Source organism: Ursus maritimus, unplaced genomic scaffold (genome assembly GCF_017311325.1).
Source record: "Ursus maritimus isolate PB19 unplaced genomic scaffold, ASM1731132v1 scaffold_24, whole genome shotgun sequence".
Classification (NCBI taxonomy): domain Eukaryota; kingdom Metazoa; phylum Chordata; class Mammalia; order Carnivora; family Ursidae; genus Ursus; species Ursus maritimus.
This window is the reverse complement of record NW_024424897.1, coordinates 35779560-35797536: the sequence shown is the minus strand read 5'-3', so window position 1 is coordinate 35797536 and position 17977 is coordinate 35779560. Positions and strand designations below refer to the sequence as shown.

The 17977-nt window shown below is 42.0% G+C and overlaps 1 protein-coding gene across 5 annotated transcripts in view; it reads right to left on the bottom strand.

The window, feature by feature from the left end:
- The window catches only part of TADA2A (transcriptional adaptor 2A), a 68164-nt gene continuing 50187 nt past the window's right edge, over nucleotides 1-17977 (bottom strand). For all 5 annotated transcript variants that reach the window (XM_040640954.1, XM_040640955.1, XM_040640956.1 and 2 more), the window contains 8 exons: nucleotides 15998-16061; nucleotides 14603-14646; nucleotides 11315-11425; nucleotides 9363-9434; nucleotides 6299-6431; nucleotides 5036-5079; nucleotides 2836-2909; nucleotides 1-1500 (listed from right to left, as the gene is read on the bottom strand). In XM_040640954.1, coding sequence (XP_040496888.1) covers nucleotides 1315-1500; nucleotides 2836-2909; nucleotides 5036-5079; nucleotides 6299-6431; nucleotides 9363-9434; nucleotides 11315-11425; nucleotides 14603-14646; nucleotides 15998-16061 — 728 coding nt within the window. In that variant the 3' untranslated portion in view covers nucleotides 1-1314. The remainder of the gene's footprint in view (nucleotides 1501-2835; nucleotides 2910-5035; nucleotides 5080-6298; nucleotides 6432-9362; nucleotides 9435-11314; nucleotides 11426-14602; nucleotides 14647-15997; nucleotides 16062-17977) is intronic.

Sequence of the window (17977 nt, the reverse complement as noted above, 5' to 3'; positions counted from 1 at the left end):
CCCTTTTTCAAGATTGAAGTCTTTTATTCTAATTCCCTCAGATCCTCTAAGAGTTTTCTTTTCAATTGCAACCCCCGGATAAGCATGCATATTTACATGAGTCAAAAAGTTTGAGCATATACTTACAACAAAGCATATACTATTTTAATTAGATGTGTTGAATGCTGGAAGAACTGAAGAATCGTTCAGCTACTGGAGGCAGTCTGTGCGGGTCCTGACGTTATTTCTACACACGACTCTGCTTCTAACAGAAATAGGATGACCACGACTCTACGTTTGGCTTATTTTGTGGAAAGGTTTGAGAATCAAGTTTCAGATGTGGAGGGGTTACTCACCCTCATATCTAGTGAGTCCCCCATATGAAACTGCTTTACTTTTGTTTTAAAAGTAGCTTTTATTGCAGGCTAGCCTGTCACCATTGAGAAATTAGCGTTCAGGTCTCAATCCAAGCAAAGCCGAGGTCAGTTGTCACTTCCATCCTCAGGGGCCTGGTATCCTGGGAAACCCAGGGTAAGAACAGGGTGACTCCAGGACACACATGTTAGCAGAGACAGTGCAGCGTGACGAGGCGGGCATTCAACACCCTAAGTGTGCTTTAGTTACCAGAATACTTGACACACCCACAAATTAAGTAGCAAAACATTTTAATCCATTAATTCTAAAAATAACAGAGACATTTTATATCCGGTGCCACCTCCTCAAAAGTCTACTGCAGATCAGACAGTCAGACTGCAAAGTACAAAGCCAGACGTTAAAAGGGAAAGATGTAGTTTGGGACAAGACCATCACGGGGAGATTTTTCCTCCCATTTGCTCATAAACCTAAGTTGTCAGCTTAAAAAATCCTCAGAAGGAAAGAGAACGCTTTCTCATGCTCTACAACCTTTGTCTTTATTTTAGATCTCTCTGTAATGTTTCAAGGCAAACAGATAATCAGAAAACCAGCCTCCCAAGTATAAAGATCTGAGCTGGACTCCCGGGACTACAGACTGGTTCAGTTCTATTTCTACCGACACTCTGATGTGAGGTACTATGGTTCTTGTTTTAGTTACAAGAGGTGTTGGGAATAAAGGCCCACTCACATTTAATAATAGCTTATCTAGCACAGAACTCTGCAGCACAACACAACAACAGGAGTGTTTTAAAGCAGGGTGAAGAAGAAAGTAGATATTAATACAACGTAAGGTTCCTTTGTCCTTCCCCTCCTCTTACAATGAGGATTCAGCTCAGGAACGAAACTCTCCAGAATGCCCGTGCTGTCCTCTGGCCCACCACATTCCAAACTTGTGATTTCTGATCCCAAGCCCTCAGAGCCTCAGGCTTTAGTGATGTATCCTTCTCGGATGAGGAAATCATAGATTTTCCGGGTTTTGTTCACATCTATCTTGATGAGTGCTCTTGCCTGCGCCAGTCTCAAGCCTCCTTGCTTGTTACACTCGTTCAATAGAGCAGATTTGTATTCTAAATAGGCTCCTGGGACCAACCTCACCATCTGACAGAGCTGCAAGACACGGCAAATTTAATAAACATTAACATCTGTCATTCTCATAATTTAATCCAGGAGGTATAGCCAAAATAAAATTTAAAAAGTGACATCAACCTCCAACTATTTATAGGAGCTGCTGGGTGGCTGGACCACATTCCATTTAGTCTCTTCCTTGGAGAGAATCCTCCCTCACGACAGACACTTAGGCAGAGAAAGCCAGAGTCTGATGCTGAGAGAGACCGCAGCACGTGTCAGCGGGCTCACCTGCGTCTGTCAAGGAGCACAAGTATGTGTCCTGAGAAGCAGCCTGGGTCCACACAGCTCTCGGCCCAGCACATTCCAACACAGCCAGTCAGGGAAGAGCCACAGGGCACAAGAGGGGCGGGGGTGCAGATACTTGGATTCCCAAGTGTGAATCACATTATTTTTAGTATCACCATAAAGTAGTCCCTGCTTTTGTGATTACATTTCCTACTCTGAAGGAGGAGGAGATATAGAGACCTTGTGTGTGAAGAGGCTACTTCAGCTGCTAAAAATCTAGAAAGCTGGCTCAGTCCTAGTTCACCTGTCATGACACCCCAAAGCAATGAGCAGCGTGAGGTCACTGCTTGTGGGTAAGGATAAAACCTGCTTAAAACTCCAGGCCATTCACTACTTGACTCAGAAAGGCCTGTGACCTTCAGGAATACTGAAATAGAACATACACTCCTCTCTATTCCCAAACTAATCTTCACTGTTGCTGCAAGTGGCTGAAATCAAAGACTAACAGCCCCTACTCTATGACTCCCCTTACTGTCTGACCTGAAATAACGATATGGAGTGGCAGATGGGGAGACTGATCTCGGGAACTGTAAAAGGAGCGCGTGAGGAACAGAAGACGGTTCCTCTTTTGGAATGGACTTCAGAGCTAGGCATATTTTTTTGAAAATGCTTCAGGAGGACTCCTTTGAGGCTGGCTTTAAATTTTTGAGACAGCCAAAAGTAATATGAAGACAAGTCTGACGATTTTAGTGGAAAAGAAAAGTAGGTCATGGCAATTTTAATCAAAATTAGTAATATGACTATGTGATGATGAAGTCCCTTCTTTATCGCTTACATACATGGAGACAATCTTTTAAGTGATGGTTATATTGTTGGAATAAGCGTAGAGCTCATCAAAGTGACCACTCTAATAGGAAATAGCCATTTTCATAAACGAGTTATTTTAGATTTATAAACAATTTCATTCACTGAAGCACTTAGTGCAGTATCTGGTACACGGTAATGCTCCATAAACGAGATGCCATATTTAGATTTATATATCATCATCAACCCTACTCGCTCTCTTCTAGCTCCCCTTCTTTTTGTTACCTCCTTTTCTTTTTCATTCAGCTTCTCTGTGCCAGGGAGGCCAGTGAGGTTCAAGGGTGGTGCACTTCGTCTACCTGCAGACACAGAAAAAGGTATGTATTTCATCGGAGTGACAATTCTTCAGGTGTGAAGTAACACAGTCCACTGCAGCCAGGCCAGTTAGGTATGAGGTCATGATGTCCAGCTCTAAGAAATCTCTACCCATCACCCCAGGCCTCAGTCTAGTTGGCAACGTGGGCACCTCAACGTTCACCTGAAAATACAAGTGGTAATTCACGTGCCCTTTGCTCTGCTAAAATACACAATCACACACACCCTAGCAACCCAGTTGCTACTCTTTCCAACCCAGTAAGATTCTAAACTCTAAAGTCCAGATGTCACCCAGTGAAGAAAGGTCATATGCTGCCCGCCCCGACGGCTGATGAATGGAAATAACGACTCCACAGGAGAGACACTTGCCAGCCCTCAGCACTCTGCCAGGAGCACGAAGCAAACACGGTAATTAACCAAGTACCATTTGCCTTCAGATCAAAGGCAGACTGTTAGGCCAGCAAAAGGCCCTTCTTATTTATTATGTGAGGGAATATCTGTTCCTTCCAAAGAAGCCCTGTTTACCTGAAAGATCCACACAGAGGAACAATGAGCCATTATATGGCAAACCAGAAGCTGAGGTGAACTCACATACTGAGAAAGAAACCCAAGTATGAGGTCACTGCCCAGGATGGGAAGTTTCATGTGCAAGATTTTTGCTTTTGTTCTAAATATATATTTGGAATTAGTGTTCAGTTGGGAGATAGGTGGGCTGAGTTAGGCAAAAGAAGATGCAGAATAATGTATTAACAAGTTTTACGGGGGCTGTCCTTTAGGAGGTGGGGAGAAATAGGGAGGGACTGTTATAAGCTGCTCCATGAGAAAACAGGCTTCTCTATAGTATCAGCAAGGGGATAAGAGCTTCTCCATAACCAACAGGCCTAGCCTTCCCCTAAGTGCTCAGAAAGGGAGACTGAAATCATCTGGTACCTCACCAAAGTTACCAGAGGCTAGGCTGTAATTAATGATGCAGGCCTTCTACTCTGCACTGCCTCACGAGCCACGAGAGCATGCAGAGGAGCGAGGGGTCTCCTCAACCTAAATGTGGCGGAGGGAGAAGGCCCAACACCAGCCTAGGAAGCAACAAAGACTGAATGAGTACAGATGGTTCTGAAAATGCAAATACCAAATCATTAATTCTCACTGTACCACATTTTTGTTATTTGTATTTCTGTATTTAGACGCACGGGGCAGGGTTAGAAGTAAGAAACTTGTAAAATTAAATTTGGATTTAGCTGTCCTGACTACTCTGTTAAAGACTCCCTTTTCTAAGTATTAAGAAATAATCACCTGAAACAAAGGAATCAATTTTTTAAAAAGTATCCCTAAAGTAATCTTCTCTGAGCCCTGTCTAGATCCTGAGTCTGAGAGATTTTAAATGCGATCACAACGTCTATTGTTTCAAACTTCCAGAGAATGGTAAAACTGCAAGTGGGTCATCTTTTTCACTAGTCCAGTCTCTACAGGGTAGTGGTCTGTATATTCTGATCTGGAAAAGTTCCTAAGCTAGCATATGGAGCAGGGGTGAATAACAACCAAAAGAATTGGCAAAAACCCCCCACAATTTTGGATCAGAGCTCTATAAATCACACCACCCCAAATTACCCTTTATTGATTATCAAGCACCAAGGATTACCAGATAACATATGGCTTAAGCTTACTCTGAAAACTAATCTCAAAATAGAGGGCATACCCAAAGAGGTAAAGAAAACAAACAGAAATACCTCAAGTCTCCAACTTATAAAGAAATCCTTGTGTTTCTGCTCAGGATACAAAGCTTTTAAAAGTTATGTCCTGTGAGATAAATCTCAAAATTTGTGGGAGATATAACCACAGCCCACAGTAAACTAACTGCTCATGAACACTGGTAAAATACAGACAACACTTCTCTGGAGCTCTTTCTTCCCTGTCTCTGTACTCAAACCCTGAAGATAATCCCTATCTGGCCATGAAGATTCTGAAAACTTGCTGATGTTTCTAAATTGGGATAACACTTACTTACCTGTTCTGCCTAAGCACCCTGCTTCCACAAGGGGGAAGGGACTACTGGGTGAATCCCTAGAACGAAAACTTCACAATCAAGACTTGCTCCAGCCTGAAAAATAATTACCTGAATTTGAAGCCATCGGAATAGAAGGGCTCAGGCCAGAATCACTAAAACAAAGAAGACAAATTTAACTTGTCACACCAAAGAAGGCAATTTCCAAAAGCTCATGTGGGACTGGGTGTCATTTATCAGGTTGGTTACTTTTATTCAATTATTCATTCATTTATTTATTTATTTAAAAATACTTTTTTTTATTTGAGGGTCACCTGGGTGGCTCAGTCAGTTAAGTGTCTGCCTTTGGCTCAGGTCATGATCCCAGGGTCCTGGGATCGAGTCCTGCTTTGGGCTCTCTGCTCAGTGGGGAGTCTGCTTCTCCCTTTCCCTCTGCCTGCCACTTCCCCTGCTTGCACTCTCTTTCCCTCTCTCTCCCTGACAAATAAATAAAATCTTAAAAAAAAATTTTTTTTTAATTTGAGAAAGTGTGCAAGAAGAGCATGAACAGGGGGAGAGGCAGACAGAGAGGGACAGGCAGACTCCCTGCTGAGAAGGGAGCCTGATGCAGGGTTTGATCCCAGGACCCTGAGATCATGACCTGAGCCGAAGGCAGACCCTTTTTTTTTTTTTTTTAAGATTTTATTTATTTATTCGACAGAGATAGAGACAGCCAGCGAGAGAGGGAACACAAGCAGGGGGAGTGGGAGAGGAAGAAGCAGGCTCATAGCGGAGGAGCCTGATGTGGGGCTCGATCCCATAAAGCCAGGATCACGCCCTGAGCCGAAGGTAGACGCTTAACCGCTGTGCCACCCAGGCGCCCCCAAAGGCAGACCCTTAACCAACTGAGCCACCCAGGTGCTCCAGGTTGGTTACTTTAAAGGGATGTAGAGATAAATGGTACTGTTTTACAGGATATCCCTCTATACTAACCAGGAAGGGTAATCTGTTCTGTGGGGTGTAAGAAATCGCCTGGATTTGTTAAGAACAGCTCTTAGTCTGGAACATCATGGAAACTAATGATGGGGAAAGGACAGAGACATGATTTGCCAATGGAAATCATTCCAATAGATAATGGGGTGGAAAGAGGACGCATGGTGGAGGAATTTACTAATTTTTAAAAAGAAGATCAAAGTAGCAAAGTAGAATTCTAGGAGGCCAGCTATGTTTCCCTGAACTGTCAGTATTGCAGCGTTTCTGAGACAGATTGCTAAGATTAGAATTCTGAGTTTTTCTAGCTACGCAATTATTACTACTCTGCCACGTGGGTAGGGTACCCATGGAAAAGCCAAAGCATCCAAGAAGACGCTCCTCCTCCCCGCACTAAGCACTTACATGTCTGCTTGCCGACGGAGCCACTGCTGGCAAGCACTGCTGTCCTGGATGTACTGGAGAACCTCGGAGAGCATGGTGCGTTTAAGGCGCTCCTCCTCTCGCGTCTTCTTGAGGTGGTCATAGGTTCTGGCACCTGAAGGTGTAGAAAACAGCATGACTGCAATGACAACGTGGCAGAACTCACGGAAAGGGTTTCTAACTGACCAGCACGTCTTTATTGGTTTCTTTTGCAAAACTGCTTCTGGGGCATCTGGGTGGCTCAGTCAGTTAGGTGTGTGACTCTTTGTTTTGGCTCAGGTTATGATCTCAGGGTCGTGAGATCGAGCCCTGTGTAGGGCTCCGTGCTCAGTGAGAAGTCTGCTTGAGATTCTCTCCCTCTCCCTTAGAGCCCCCCCACTCTCTCTTTCTAAAATAAACAAATTTTTAGTAAAACAAAACACAAAAAAACTGCTTCCACAATTATTTTTCTTTTTTTAAAGATTTGAGAGGGTGGGCAAGCAAGAGAGAGAAGGAGCAGGGGGAGCGGCAGGCAGAGGGAGAAGCAGACTCCCCACTGAGCAGGAAGCCCGATGTTGGGCTCAATCCCAGGACTCCCGGATTACAATCTGAGCTGAAGGCAGACACTTAACCGACTGACCCACCCAGGCGCCTGCCTGCATTCCTTCCTTCCTTCCGTCCTCCCTCCCTCCCTCTACTTATGTATTTCTTTCTAAAAAGATGTTATTTATTTATTTGATAGCACAAGCAGGAGGGACAGGGAGAAGCGTCTCCCCAGTGAGCAAGGAGCCCGATGTGGGGCTCGATCCAAGGACCCCGGGGTCATGACCCGAGCCAAAGGAAGACGCCCAGCCGACTGAGCCACCCAGGCACCCCTATTTATTTTTTTTAAAGATTTGAGAGAAAGAGAGAGTGAGCGAGCATGAGCAGGAAGAGGGGCAGAGGGAGGAGAGAGAATCTCAAGTGGACTCCACACTGAGCAAGGAACCCCACCCCAGGCTTGATCCCACGACCGTAAGATCATGACCTGAGCGGAAACCAAGAGTCAGACACTTAACTGATTGAACCACTCAGGTGTCGCTATTTATTTATTTGAGAGAGAGAGAGATCACAGGCAGGGGGAGAAACGGGGGAGAGAGAAAGAATCTCAAGCAGACTCTGTGCTGAGTGGGAAGCCAGACACAGGGCTCGATCTCACAACCCTGAGATGACTCAAGCCGAAACCAAGAGGTTGGATACTCAACTGAGCCACCTAGGCGCTCACAATTATTTTTTTAAGAGCAATGTGATTTCCCCTAGTTTGAAATCCCTTTTTTGGGGTGACTGGGTGGCTCAGTTGCTTAAGCATCTGCCTTTGGCTCAGGTCATGATCCCAGGGTCCTGGGATCGAGCCCTGCATCGGGCTCCCTGCTCAGCAGGAAGCCTGCTTCTCCCTCTCCCACTCCCGCTGCTTGTGTTCCCTCTCTCACTGTCTCTCTCTCTGTCAAATAAATAAATAAAATCTTAAAAAAAAAAAGAAATTCTTTTTTTGACAAGAAATAATTAATATTTTTATTCTCTTCCTAGCTTTAAGAAATTTGGAGAGAAAAGCCCCCCAAACAGAAAAATACAAAGAAAGTAAGAGTCACTTATGTTTCTACCGTCCCCACCAATAACTAACTTTTAATACGGTCATATTTGGTTCCTGTTCTATTTTTTTCTGTTTTTCAAAGTTACACAAGTGCTATATGCATACACTGTTCTTTAAAAACCAATTAAAATTACAAATAAAGGTAAGTCCTCATTGACCAGCACGATTCCTTTCCCCTCTTTCCCAGATGCAACTGATATCAGGTAATCAAAACCTGGCATCCGCATCTTGTTAAACAAAGGCTGCTTGGTGTTTTCTACACCTTAACAAAGGTGTACAGATTCCAAAGTAACCACACCAGTGAGTTTTAAATCATGTTCCATAAAGCCCCGGGATCCCATGAAAATATCTCGGGGCTTACTGTGAAAAGCAAGACACCACCAAGCACTGGTGGTCCTGGGTTCTATACACGGCCTGCACCATCCGGCTTCAAAGTGGTTCCACCTCCCTCTTATTTACAGACAAGGGCCCTACGTAAAATTTCATTTTGAAATGGTTTCCATCGTTAAAAATAAAGAATCATTACACGAGGTTGAACTTACACCCCACAAGGCTACTTCTCGTGGTCAGTAGGTGATAGCGTTCAAGCAACAGGAAGGAGGGAATGCTAAAGATCTTTCCAAAGGAACAAGAGAAACTGTCATTTATTGAGCATTTACTGTGGGCCAGGTACGATGCGGTTTTCATGCATTATCTCTAATTTGCTTCTTCTTACTAACTCTAAGAGACTTGGAAAATTGAAACCCAAACAGAATTACCAATCTGATAAAAAGGAGAGCCAGAATCCAAACCCAACCTGCCCAGGTCTAGACCTCAAGCTCTGAACCACCGTAACACACTGCCTTCCCTTACGTCCTGGCTCTATTACAAGTATCTCCTGAACCATTTCAAACCTTAGTTTCTTCATGACACGGAAATAACAATGCCGATCTCCTAAGTTTGTTATGAGAATCAAACGATACCATCCAGGTGAAATGCTTAGCACAGGGCCTGGTGTATGGAGAACTGCTGCTATTTAGATGTTAGCTGCTATTAACATAATTATGATTACTACCTCCAGTAACTGGGATGCAAGCATGGGGAGCCATTTAAGGCTTGGTTAATACAAATGACCAGACCACGCATCACAAAAGTTTAAAAGGTCGAGGCTAAAAATTAGAATACAAAATCCTTTTTTTTTTTTGGAGGCCACAGCAGATTCCCGAATCTAAAGCAGCACTTCTCTCTTGTGTTGTCACTTTTATTTTACCTGAGATAATCCATATAATAGCATTTGTAAGGATTAAACAGATGAGATTTTACGGGGAAGATCAAAAACTCGCTCCAAAAAAGGAAAGCTTGTTTAAAAAAAATCCACAAGGCCTCAAACAGAGACTTCCTCTGTGTGTTTAGAAGACACCTGCCCCCTGATACAATGTGTAGCTTAAGCATACTTACTACAAAAATTGGTAATGCCTGCTGTCCTGTATTCCTGGAGCCTCTTGATTTCCCTTCGGAGTTCAAATTCCACTGTTTATCCCAAAAAGAATGAAGGAGAAAAGTTGGAAAAACAAAATCATCATCAATAAGCACTTCTGCTGTTGAGTATTTTCAGTAATTCTGTCTTCCATTTGAGGGATCCTGTATGTTGGGGCCATCTCATTAGAAATTTTACCCAAAAGCTGAGAAAAACCTACGCTAGCCATCTTTTGGCTGCCATCGCCACCTGGAAAAAGCAGCTGGCACTGTCTCCCTGAAAACATACAGTGAACCGGCTGAGATCATTTAGCTATAGAAGTAACAAATATAATTTTTTTAAACAACTAAGTTTCCCCGCTCTATTTATCCCCTATTAACAGGTCTATCCACATAACCAAATTCTTCTATAAAACCTGTCCCTGCTATTACTTGATGTGGCCCTTTTGCAAGCAAAGGACAAAAGCTCTATGCTCAAGTCTCAGTTTCTTTACAGCTTTTCTCCTATAGGAACAAAAGAGCATTGTTTTCCATAAACCAAAGATTTCTGCCTCCTCTGAGCACACAGCTCAGGTTGCAACTATTTGGGTTATTACGTGATAGAACATTCAAATCTGAGTGCTTTGAAAGAGAGGATGAAGGAAGAGCCTGGACAATCTATGGGGTGTAGTTCTCTGGAATGACACAGAAACCAGGGACGGCACAAACTGGGACAGGAAGTAAAAGATCAGTCACCCAGTACAAACCACACAAAGAATGCCAACCAAACAGACGAGGACAACCAACCTGGCTCAGATAAATGCCTACAACGCCATGCAAGAAATATTTGCATGATGAGAACAGGGTAAGAGCCTTGGTAAAGCATTTTCCCAGAACTAAATTTGACGGTCAAATACACAAATCTAGTGATGAAAGGGGTAGCCTAAGCCACCCAATCCAGATTTTTTTAAAGTGTAGGCCTTCTTGCCTTAACAACTTCAATTTTTTTATTGTGAAAAATCAAATGGTAACTGGGTAGAGGTCTCTCAGAAAGACAGGCAAAAGCATGGTGGAAGTACTGGGGAGCCTGGCTGGCTCGATCCATAGGGCATGGGATTCTTGATCTCAGGGTCATGAGTTCGAGCCCCACACTGGGTGTAGAGATTACTTAAGGAAATAAAAAAAATTTTTTTTAATTAAAAAAAAAGAGAGAGAATGATGGAGGTGCCTGGGTGGCTCAGATAGTTGAGCACCTGCTTTGGCTTAGGTCATCATCTCCAGGTCCTGAGATTGAGCCCCACGTCAGGCTCCCAGCTCAGCGGGGAGTCTGCTTCTCCCTCTCCCTCTGCCTCTCCCCCTGCTTGTGCTCTGTCCCTCTCTGTCTCTCTCAAATGAATACATAAAATCTTAAAAAATAAATAAAATAAAAGAAAGAGAGAATGATGGAAGTACTATCTCCATGAGCCATCCAACTCTGTCCCCATTTTGAGCACTAGTTTTAATACTAAAATATTTATGAACAAAATGATCTGATGTCTGGGATTTGCTTCAAAATAATCCAGTTGAGGGTAAGAGAGAAGAGGGGGTGGTAAAAATGAAACTAGACTGGCCATGTGTTAATTGCTGTAGCTGGGTGATGGATACATGGGGGTTCATTACACTATTTCTCTTTGTATATATTTGAAAACTCCCATAATAAAAAGTGGGGGGAGAAACTACTAAACTACTGCTTAGCCGGGAAAAAAGAAAGCTACTAGCCTTTTTAGCCTCTTCTGTCCCACCCCCAAAGTCCCAAATTTAGTTCATGGTAATAAAGGGGAAGAAAAGATAAAAACATCCATTTATTTATTTATAGAACTTCACCTAAAACATACCATTATCTCTCCTATTTATATCAACACACACACACACAGACACACACACGAATACTTGCGCAAGGCTTAAAAACCACCTACGTGCATGGCTTTCAATGAACTTGTCGTGCTCCACTGGCCCCACTATCCTTGCAAATCGCCTCATTGTTTCATAAAGGTCCTGGACTTCCTTGGGATACCGCCGTTCCATTACTACAGAGAAAATAAAACACAACCATGCCATACAGAATATAAAAATCTCTACGTTCTCTGCATTTCTTTTACAAGAAGTGAAATGGACACTATTCCTAACCTCACATGACTAATTTACCCATGACAGGAAGCAAACAGGAAAGCCAAGAATGCAAAACACTAATCATAAAGATAAGAGCATCCCAGTGACTATCACATCAGGACGTTGCTATCCCTGGAGAATTGCAGATCGCCTGCATCACTGCGCACCCTGGTGACCTCCACACCTCAGTCTCTTCATCTGTACAGGCACAGGGACTACTGGCAGTAACGGGAAAGACGATTAAAGGCAGATCATGTCTTCTTAGGAAAATTGCTGGAGAAAATTTCTGGTATTAACTTCCGCAGGAAAACAAGGAAAGTGCAGACACAATAATCCATCCAGAAGAGGTAGACTAGGGGCGCCTGGGTGGCACAGCGGTTAAGCGTCTGCCTTTGGCTCAGGGCGTGATCCCGGCGTTCCGGGATCGAGTCCCACATCGAGTCCCACATCGGGCTCCTCCGCTGGGAGCCTGCTTCTTCCTCTCCCCCTCCCCCCTCCCCCACTCCTCTCTCGCTGGCTGTCTCTCTGTCACATAAATAAATAAAATCTTAAAAAAAAAAAAAAAAAAAAGAAGAGGTAGACTAGCCTAGAAAAAACGTGTGGTATCTTTCATGCCCCACCAGAAATCTCCCTACCAACACAGCTTCAAGTGAGGCGTTGATTTCTTCACTATTAAGGTCATTTTGCCTTCCTCTAAACTAAGTACCACAACTAGATTTACTACTGATGAAGTTATATTTCGACAACTATCATTCGTGTAAATGGTCATATACACAGGGTAACCACAGTCAGTAACCCTGAGGATCACTGACAACCAAATTTCTAATAAAAAAGTGGTATCGGCAAAGAAGATGGGCAGTAAAACCCACCAACAGTAAGTGGTAGGTTGGAGTAGCAAGGACTGCTACTTGGTCATTTCAACCAGATGAACTAGGCTGAAACTAGGTGATCAGATGAGTTAAGCAGTAACGAAGCTAGTTCTGCTCACTTTTAGACGAAAGATACAGGCTTTCCGTTATGACAGTTATTTAAGTCCTCTCTTCAGCTGAATCTCTTTCCTTGAGGGAGACATTCTTATCCACAAATTCCAGGTACTGATCTGATAGGCAAAGACTGATTATTTTCACTACCAACCCCCCCCACCGCCCAAGCCAAAAAAAACACCCTACAGGGATAATACAGAAGAATTAGGAGTAAAAACTTTAAATTTGATGAAAAAACCCCTCTGCCTACGATATTAAGGTCACATACACTCACTATAATAGCAATTGAAATCTCTGAAACCACACTTCAAAGCAACAGGGCCTCCTCTCAGCTCTACATGTACGAAATACAATTAAAAGAATAATTAGGCTAAACTGACCTCTGTTTACCAGCTGAGAATAGAATTTATATGAGAGTCAAGGTCTACTACGAACAAAGGTCAAAACCCTTTTGACGTATTATTGAAAGCCCAGACACAGGAACCTACTACTGCAGCTACCAGAATATGACCAATATTTGTCTATAGAAGGGGCAATGGAAATCTGATCCTGAGTTACTTTTGCAAACCCACAGTCTTCAGTGAGGATGAGGTTGAACAGGCAATCTCATCCATTGCTAGAAGGAATATAAATTGATACAACCATCTTTTGGAAAACAATCTGGCAGCAAAGGTCAAGCATTTTTAATGATCACATTCTTTGACCTATTAACTCCACTTCTGGGAATCTACCTTTAAAAAATTCTAAATATATACTTAAGCTTTATTCACAAATTTTTCATAGGATTATTTATAATGATTCAAAAAACTAAAAATAGGGGCGCCTGGGTGGCGCAGTCGTTGAGCGTCTGCCTTCAGCTCAGGGCGTGATCCCGGTGTTATGGGATCGAGCCCCACATCAAGCTCCTCCGCTATGAGCCTGCTTCTTCCTCTCCCATTCCCCCTGCTTGTGTTCCCTCTCTCGCTGGCTGTATCTATCTCTGTCAAATAAATAAAATAAAAAAAAAAACAAACTAAAAATAAGCTAAATATCTAATAAAAGCTTAGCATATTATATACTTATTTATATATACACAACATATTACATAACTAATAAGGTGACATTTTCAAAACACCATAATTACTTGAAAAAGTGTAACAGAAAGTGAAAAAAAAGTAACATACTTATTTATGATCACAACTATATTAAAAAACACTTAACCCATGACTGGCTGACCTGCACCCTACAACGGCACAGTGTCAAGCCCTATAAGATTGTATCAGCTAGGATAAGAAGCACAATAATCGTTACTTTTACAAAAAGGACTACTGTGACATACAAGTATTATATTATAAACATTTCTATATAAATATTGTAATCATGAGAACATCATTCTTATTTGCTGAACAAACTCTACAATGTAGAAGAAGAAAAAGTACAGGAACTCTTTCTGCTCAGCCTAGGTATCTCCAATATTTAAAACAGTAAGAGCAAAGTACTCATTCACTTAGAAGTCATTATAGTTTTACTATCACCATCATACAATGCTAATGTCTTATGTTTGTCCACTACTATGCAAAATAATGGTTGCTCTTCCCATAAAAATGTTTAACAGCCCGATGATCAAGGTTATGTTATGTTTAACGTATAGTTCCTACCCAGTTCCAGAAAATGATCCATTAATATTCATGCTGTAATTACTACACTACTTTAAAACAAAAAAAAAGGAATTATCATACAAGTGCTGATCATATATTAATGGTTTGAACTCTCACTACGTAACAGAATTGCCTTGAAGATTTCTTAAAAATGCTCTAGCACTAAGCCTCAAAGATTCTGCCTTAATTAGTCTCGGGTGATACCCAGGCATCAGAATTTTTTTAAGCTTCCAACGTGATATGCTGGGGCACCTAGCTGGCTCAGCTGGTAGAGCATTTGACTCTTGATTGTGAGTTTGAGCCCCACATTGGGTGCGGAGATTACTTAAAAAAAGAAAAAAAAAGAGAGAAAGCTACCTACGTGATGCTAATACGCAACTTGGATTAAGAACTACTGCCATAGATGATTTGTTCAAGACTGTTTATTAATAATGTTAGAAGAAATTTTAAAATAAAGAAAGCAGCCAATACTTACACTGAAACTTTCTAAGGTTGATTAATCCATGGTCTCTTATAATTCTAGGATGAAAACCACAATAATGTATATTATAATTAGTTCCACATCTAATGTCTTCCACATGCAGCTTTTCTTATACATCTGGAACACGATGAGGTGGCATACTGAGGTTCAAAGACATGACTCCTCACAAAGTTCTGAAGGGTAGTGAGTCTGCTAACATAATTTTAGGCTTTCAAGCATCATATATTTTTCCTCTCCTTGGACATGATGGACTCTCAGTTACTATTTGCTGGATGAATGAACGAGCACTCAAAAATACTGAAAAACAGGTCTATAACTTGGAATGAAACAGAAGGGAATCTGTGTCCGTGTCATAACAATTAACCTATTCAATTTAGGGAACTGATAATTGCGAGGTCATTTAAAGGAAGCGGCTAAACCATAAAGGGCGCCGTGATCACACATTCAACATTTACAACCGTACATGTGTACATTCACAGAACGCTTTGACGCTATTTGAAATAAATATTGTGCATGTTTAATGGAAGGGCCTCGGCATAAGATCTAACAGCATCCTCAACCACTGAGTTCCATGATACTGTCTAGCTCGAATTATGTGTTTTAAGCAAAAACAGAACTGAGCTAAACCATGCAGAGCTATGTCTGGAAGCTCTGATTTTATACCGCAGGTATTCATGACTAGTGATGAAGCTTCTCACAGGGGCAGCTGGGTAATCTTCCCCAGCACTTCGCAGAAGCTAACTCTAGACACACTTTAGGTCACAGCTTGGTTCCTCAAGAGTGCCTCCCAAGTCCTATTCCTCTTTTTTTGTTGTGATGCCACTGTGTTTCTAGGCTGTAACACGTGCGCACGACGATACACACGTATGCTCATACCCCTGCATACCCTTCCCTGCACTGTTAACGGTCTCTGTAATCTAACAGGGGTCTGGGATCCATAATTTCTCAGTCTGAATGTATGTTTTTTGTTCTGTTGCAAAGAGAAGGAGTAACTGAGAATGTCTGAAACTTGTTCAGAATTTCTTTGAAATCCTTTTAAATAAGCCTCCTCATAAAAAAATGAGCGGTTAGAATGAGAGCATTAAAAAAACCATAACAATTTGATAATACCTTGAATTTATCTTGTTCCTTTTTTCCTTAAAACAGTGCACCCATATTATTCAATGGTCATCATAACATCAAGAAAGGATAAGAAAGGAGGAGGTAAAAACAAACAAACAAAAGGACAAGTATTTTATCCGCATTTGACAGATGGAAACATTAAGGACCAAGGAAGATAAGTGTCTTCCTCAAGGTCACAAGACAAGCCACAAGTAGAATGTTCTTATGGCCTATATGTGGTCAATCAGTCCATACCTGAAAGAAGGCTGGATGGTTTTCTGTACTTACTTTTTTCGCCTTTGTCTCTCCTTTAACCTGGAATGATAGATATCTACTACAGCCATCTTCAGAGCTATAAACAAACACACACACACATAGATATGAAGCCAACACAAAAATAAATCTTTGACCCGAACTGTCTTAAACTTTGAACCTCATACTGCCAACTATTCCACACTCACTGGTCTAGGCAATTCATCACTTGGAAACAAAAATATCCTAGGACACTGAATTTCTTTGTCAGTAAATTACACTGAAGATCTTTTTTCCCTATGTATATACTTATATGGCATTACCCTATAGGTAACAATTTCTGCTTTCTACTGAACACCTCTTTTGGCCATGGCTTATTATGCATATTACTAGGTTTCATATAACAGGAGTCTGAAACTTTGGTCATACACGGGCTAGAAATTGCATCTATTAGAATAGTCATAAAAAGGAATATTGACTGGGGTTATAACCTCACAGGAGTAAGTTCAGGAGACAATATCAAAACAAGACTGACGTGAATAAGGTGCAGCAGAGACACTTTCCCAGAGTAGCAATTTTTAGTTGGGGAGCAACGACTATTTAGGGGATAGTTTTGCATTCAGTAGTGAAAATCTCTATGAAATGGCCTAGCAACCCCAAAGCTATGCTCTGCTTTGTTGCCCATGTCCCAATCCTTTCCTGGCTTTAGCCTCATGTTAAAAATATGGGGAATTAGGAGAATACAGTCAGTAGACAGCAAAAGGTTTCATCAATACAATAGTTCTGGTTCTCTTTCTTTCCCTGGCCAGTTTTTCCAGCCTCGTTGTTCCTCAGTGTTCTGTTCTCATCTTTCTTTTCACCCCTTACCTTATTCCTATAAACTCATCCACTCCTATGGTTCCAAGTACCATCAAAATATATAATTTCAAACTCAGATATTTATTCTAAGCTCCAGACCCTATCTGGATATCTCTACTCACACGGTCCTCAGTTACAAACTTGTACTCTACCTCCTTCCCAAACCTCTGTTGTCCAAGACAGAAATCAGCCTGACCTCCCTCCCCTCCCTCCATATCCAGTCAGTCAGTGAGTCTTACCTATACTGAATGCTTCAGTCTGTCCCAGATTCATCTCTCCCTCTTTGTCTCTAATCCAATTCCTTAGCTCGGGTATCCTATCTCACCTAGATCACTGCACGTACTCTTTTAGTAACTCCAGTCCCACCTTATTCCAATGCAACCCTTCAAATGGTACCAGTGTAATGTTTTTAAGCATAATCCGATGGTGCATTTCCCCTGCTGACAATTTTTCAGTGGCTTCCCATCCACTTACGGGAGTTCAAACCCTCACATATTATACAAAACCCCTTATTGCCTTGAATCTCCCTATCTTCCCAGTCTCGTTTCCTACCATTCCTGCATATGCCCTATACCCCATGCATGCAAAACAATCTGCCCTCGTTCACACAGCTGCCAAGTACAGAGCAGGGATCCAAACCCAGACAGTCTGGTTCTAGAGCCTTAGAGTAGGAAAGACACTGAAATTGCCCAACATGTTTACTTTCTCTGTGAGAGTAGAGAAATCTGGCTTAACTAAAAATGAAATGAGTGTTTTAAAAAAAACCTCAGAAGTAAACAATTCCCACAGGCTTTTTATAATCTGAAGACCCTCTAGAGTTAAGAAATAAAGACCAACCATTAACAGCTCTAGAAGAAACTACGACTTGGCACTGTGCTACACAAACCATTCTTAACTATAATCCATGGATTCTGAGGGAATCTATTTTTTTTTAAAGATTTATTTATTTGAGAGAAAGAGAGAGAGGAAGAGAGAGCACAAGTGGGGGGGGGGCACAGGGAGAGAGAGAAGCAGACGCCCAGCCAAGTGGGGAGCCTGATAGGGGGCTTGATCCCAGGATGCAGACAGAGATCATGACCTGAGCTGAAGGCAGATGCTTAACCGACTGAGCCACGCAGGCACATGGATTCTGAAGGAATCTTAAAATTTAATGATCTC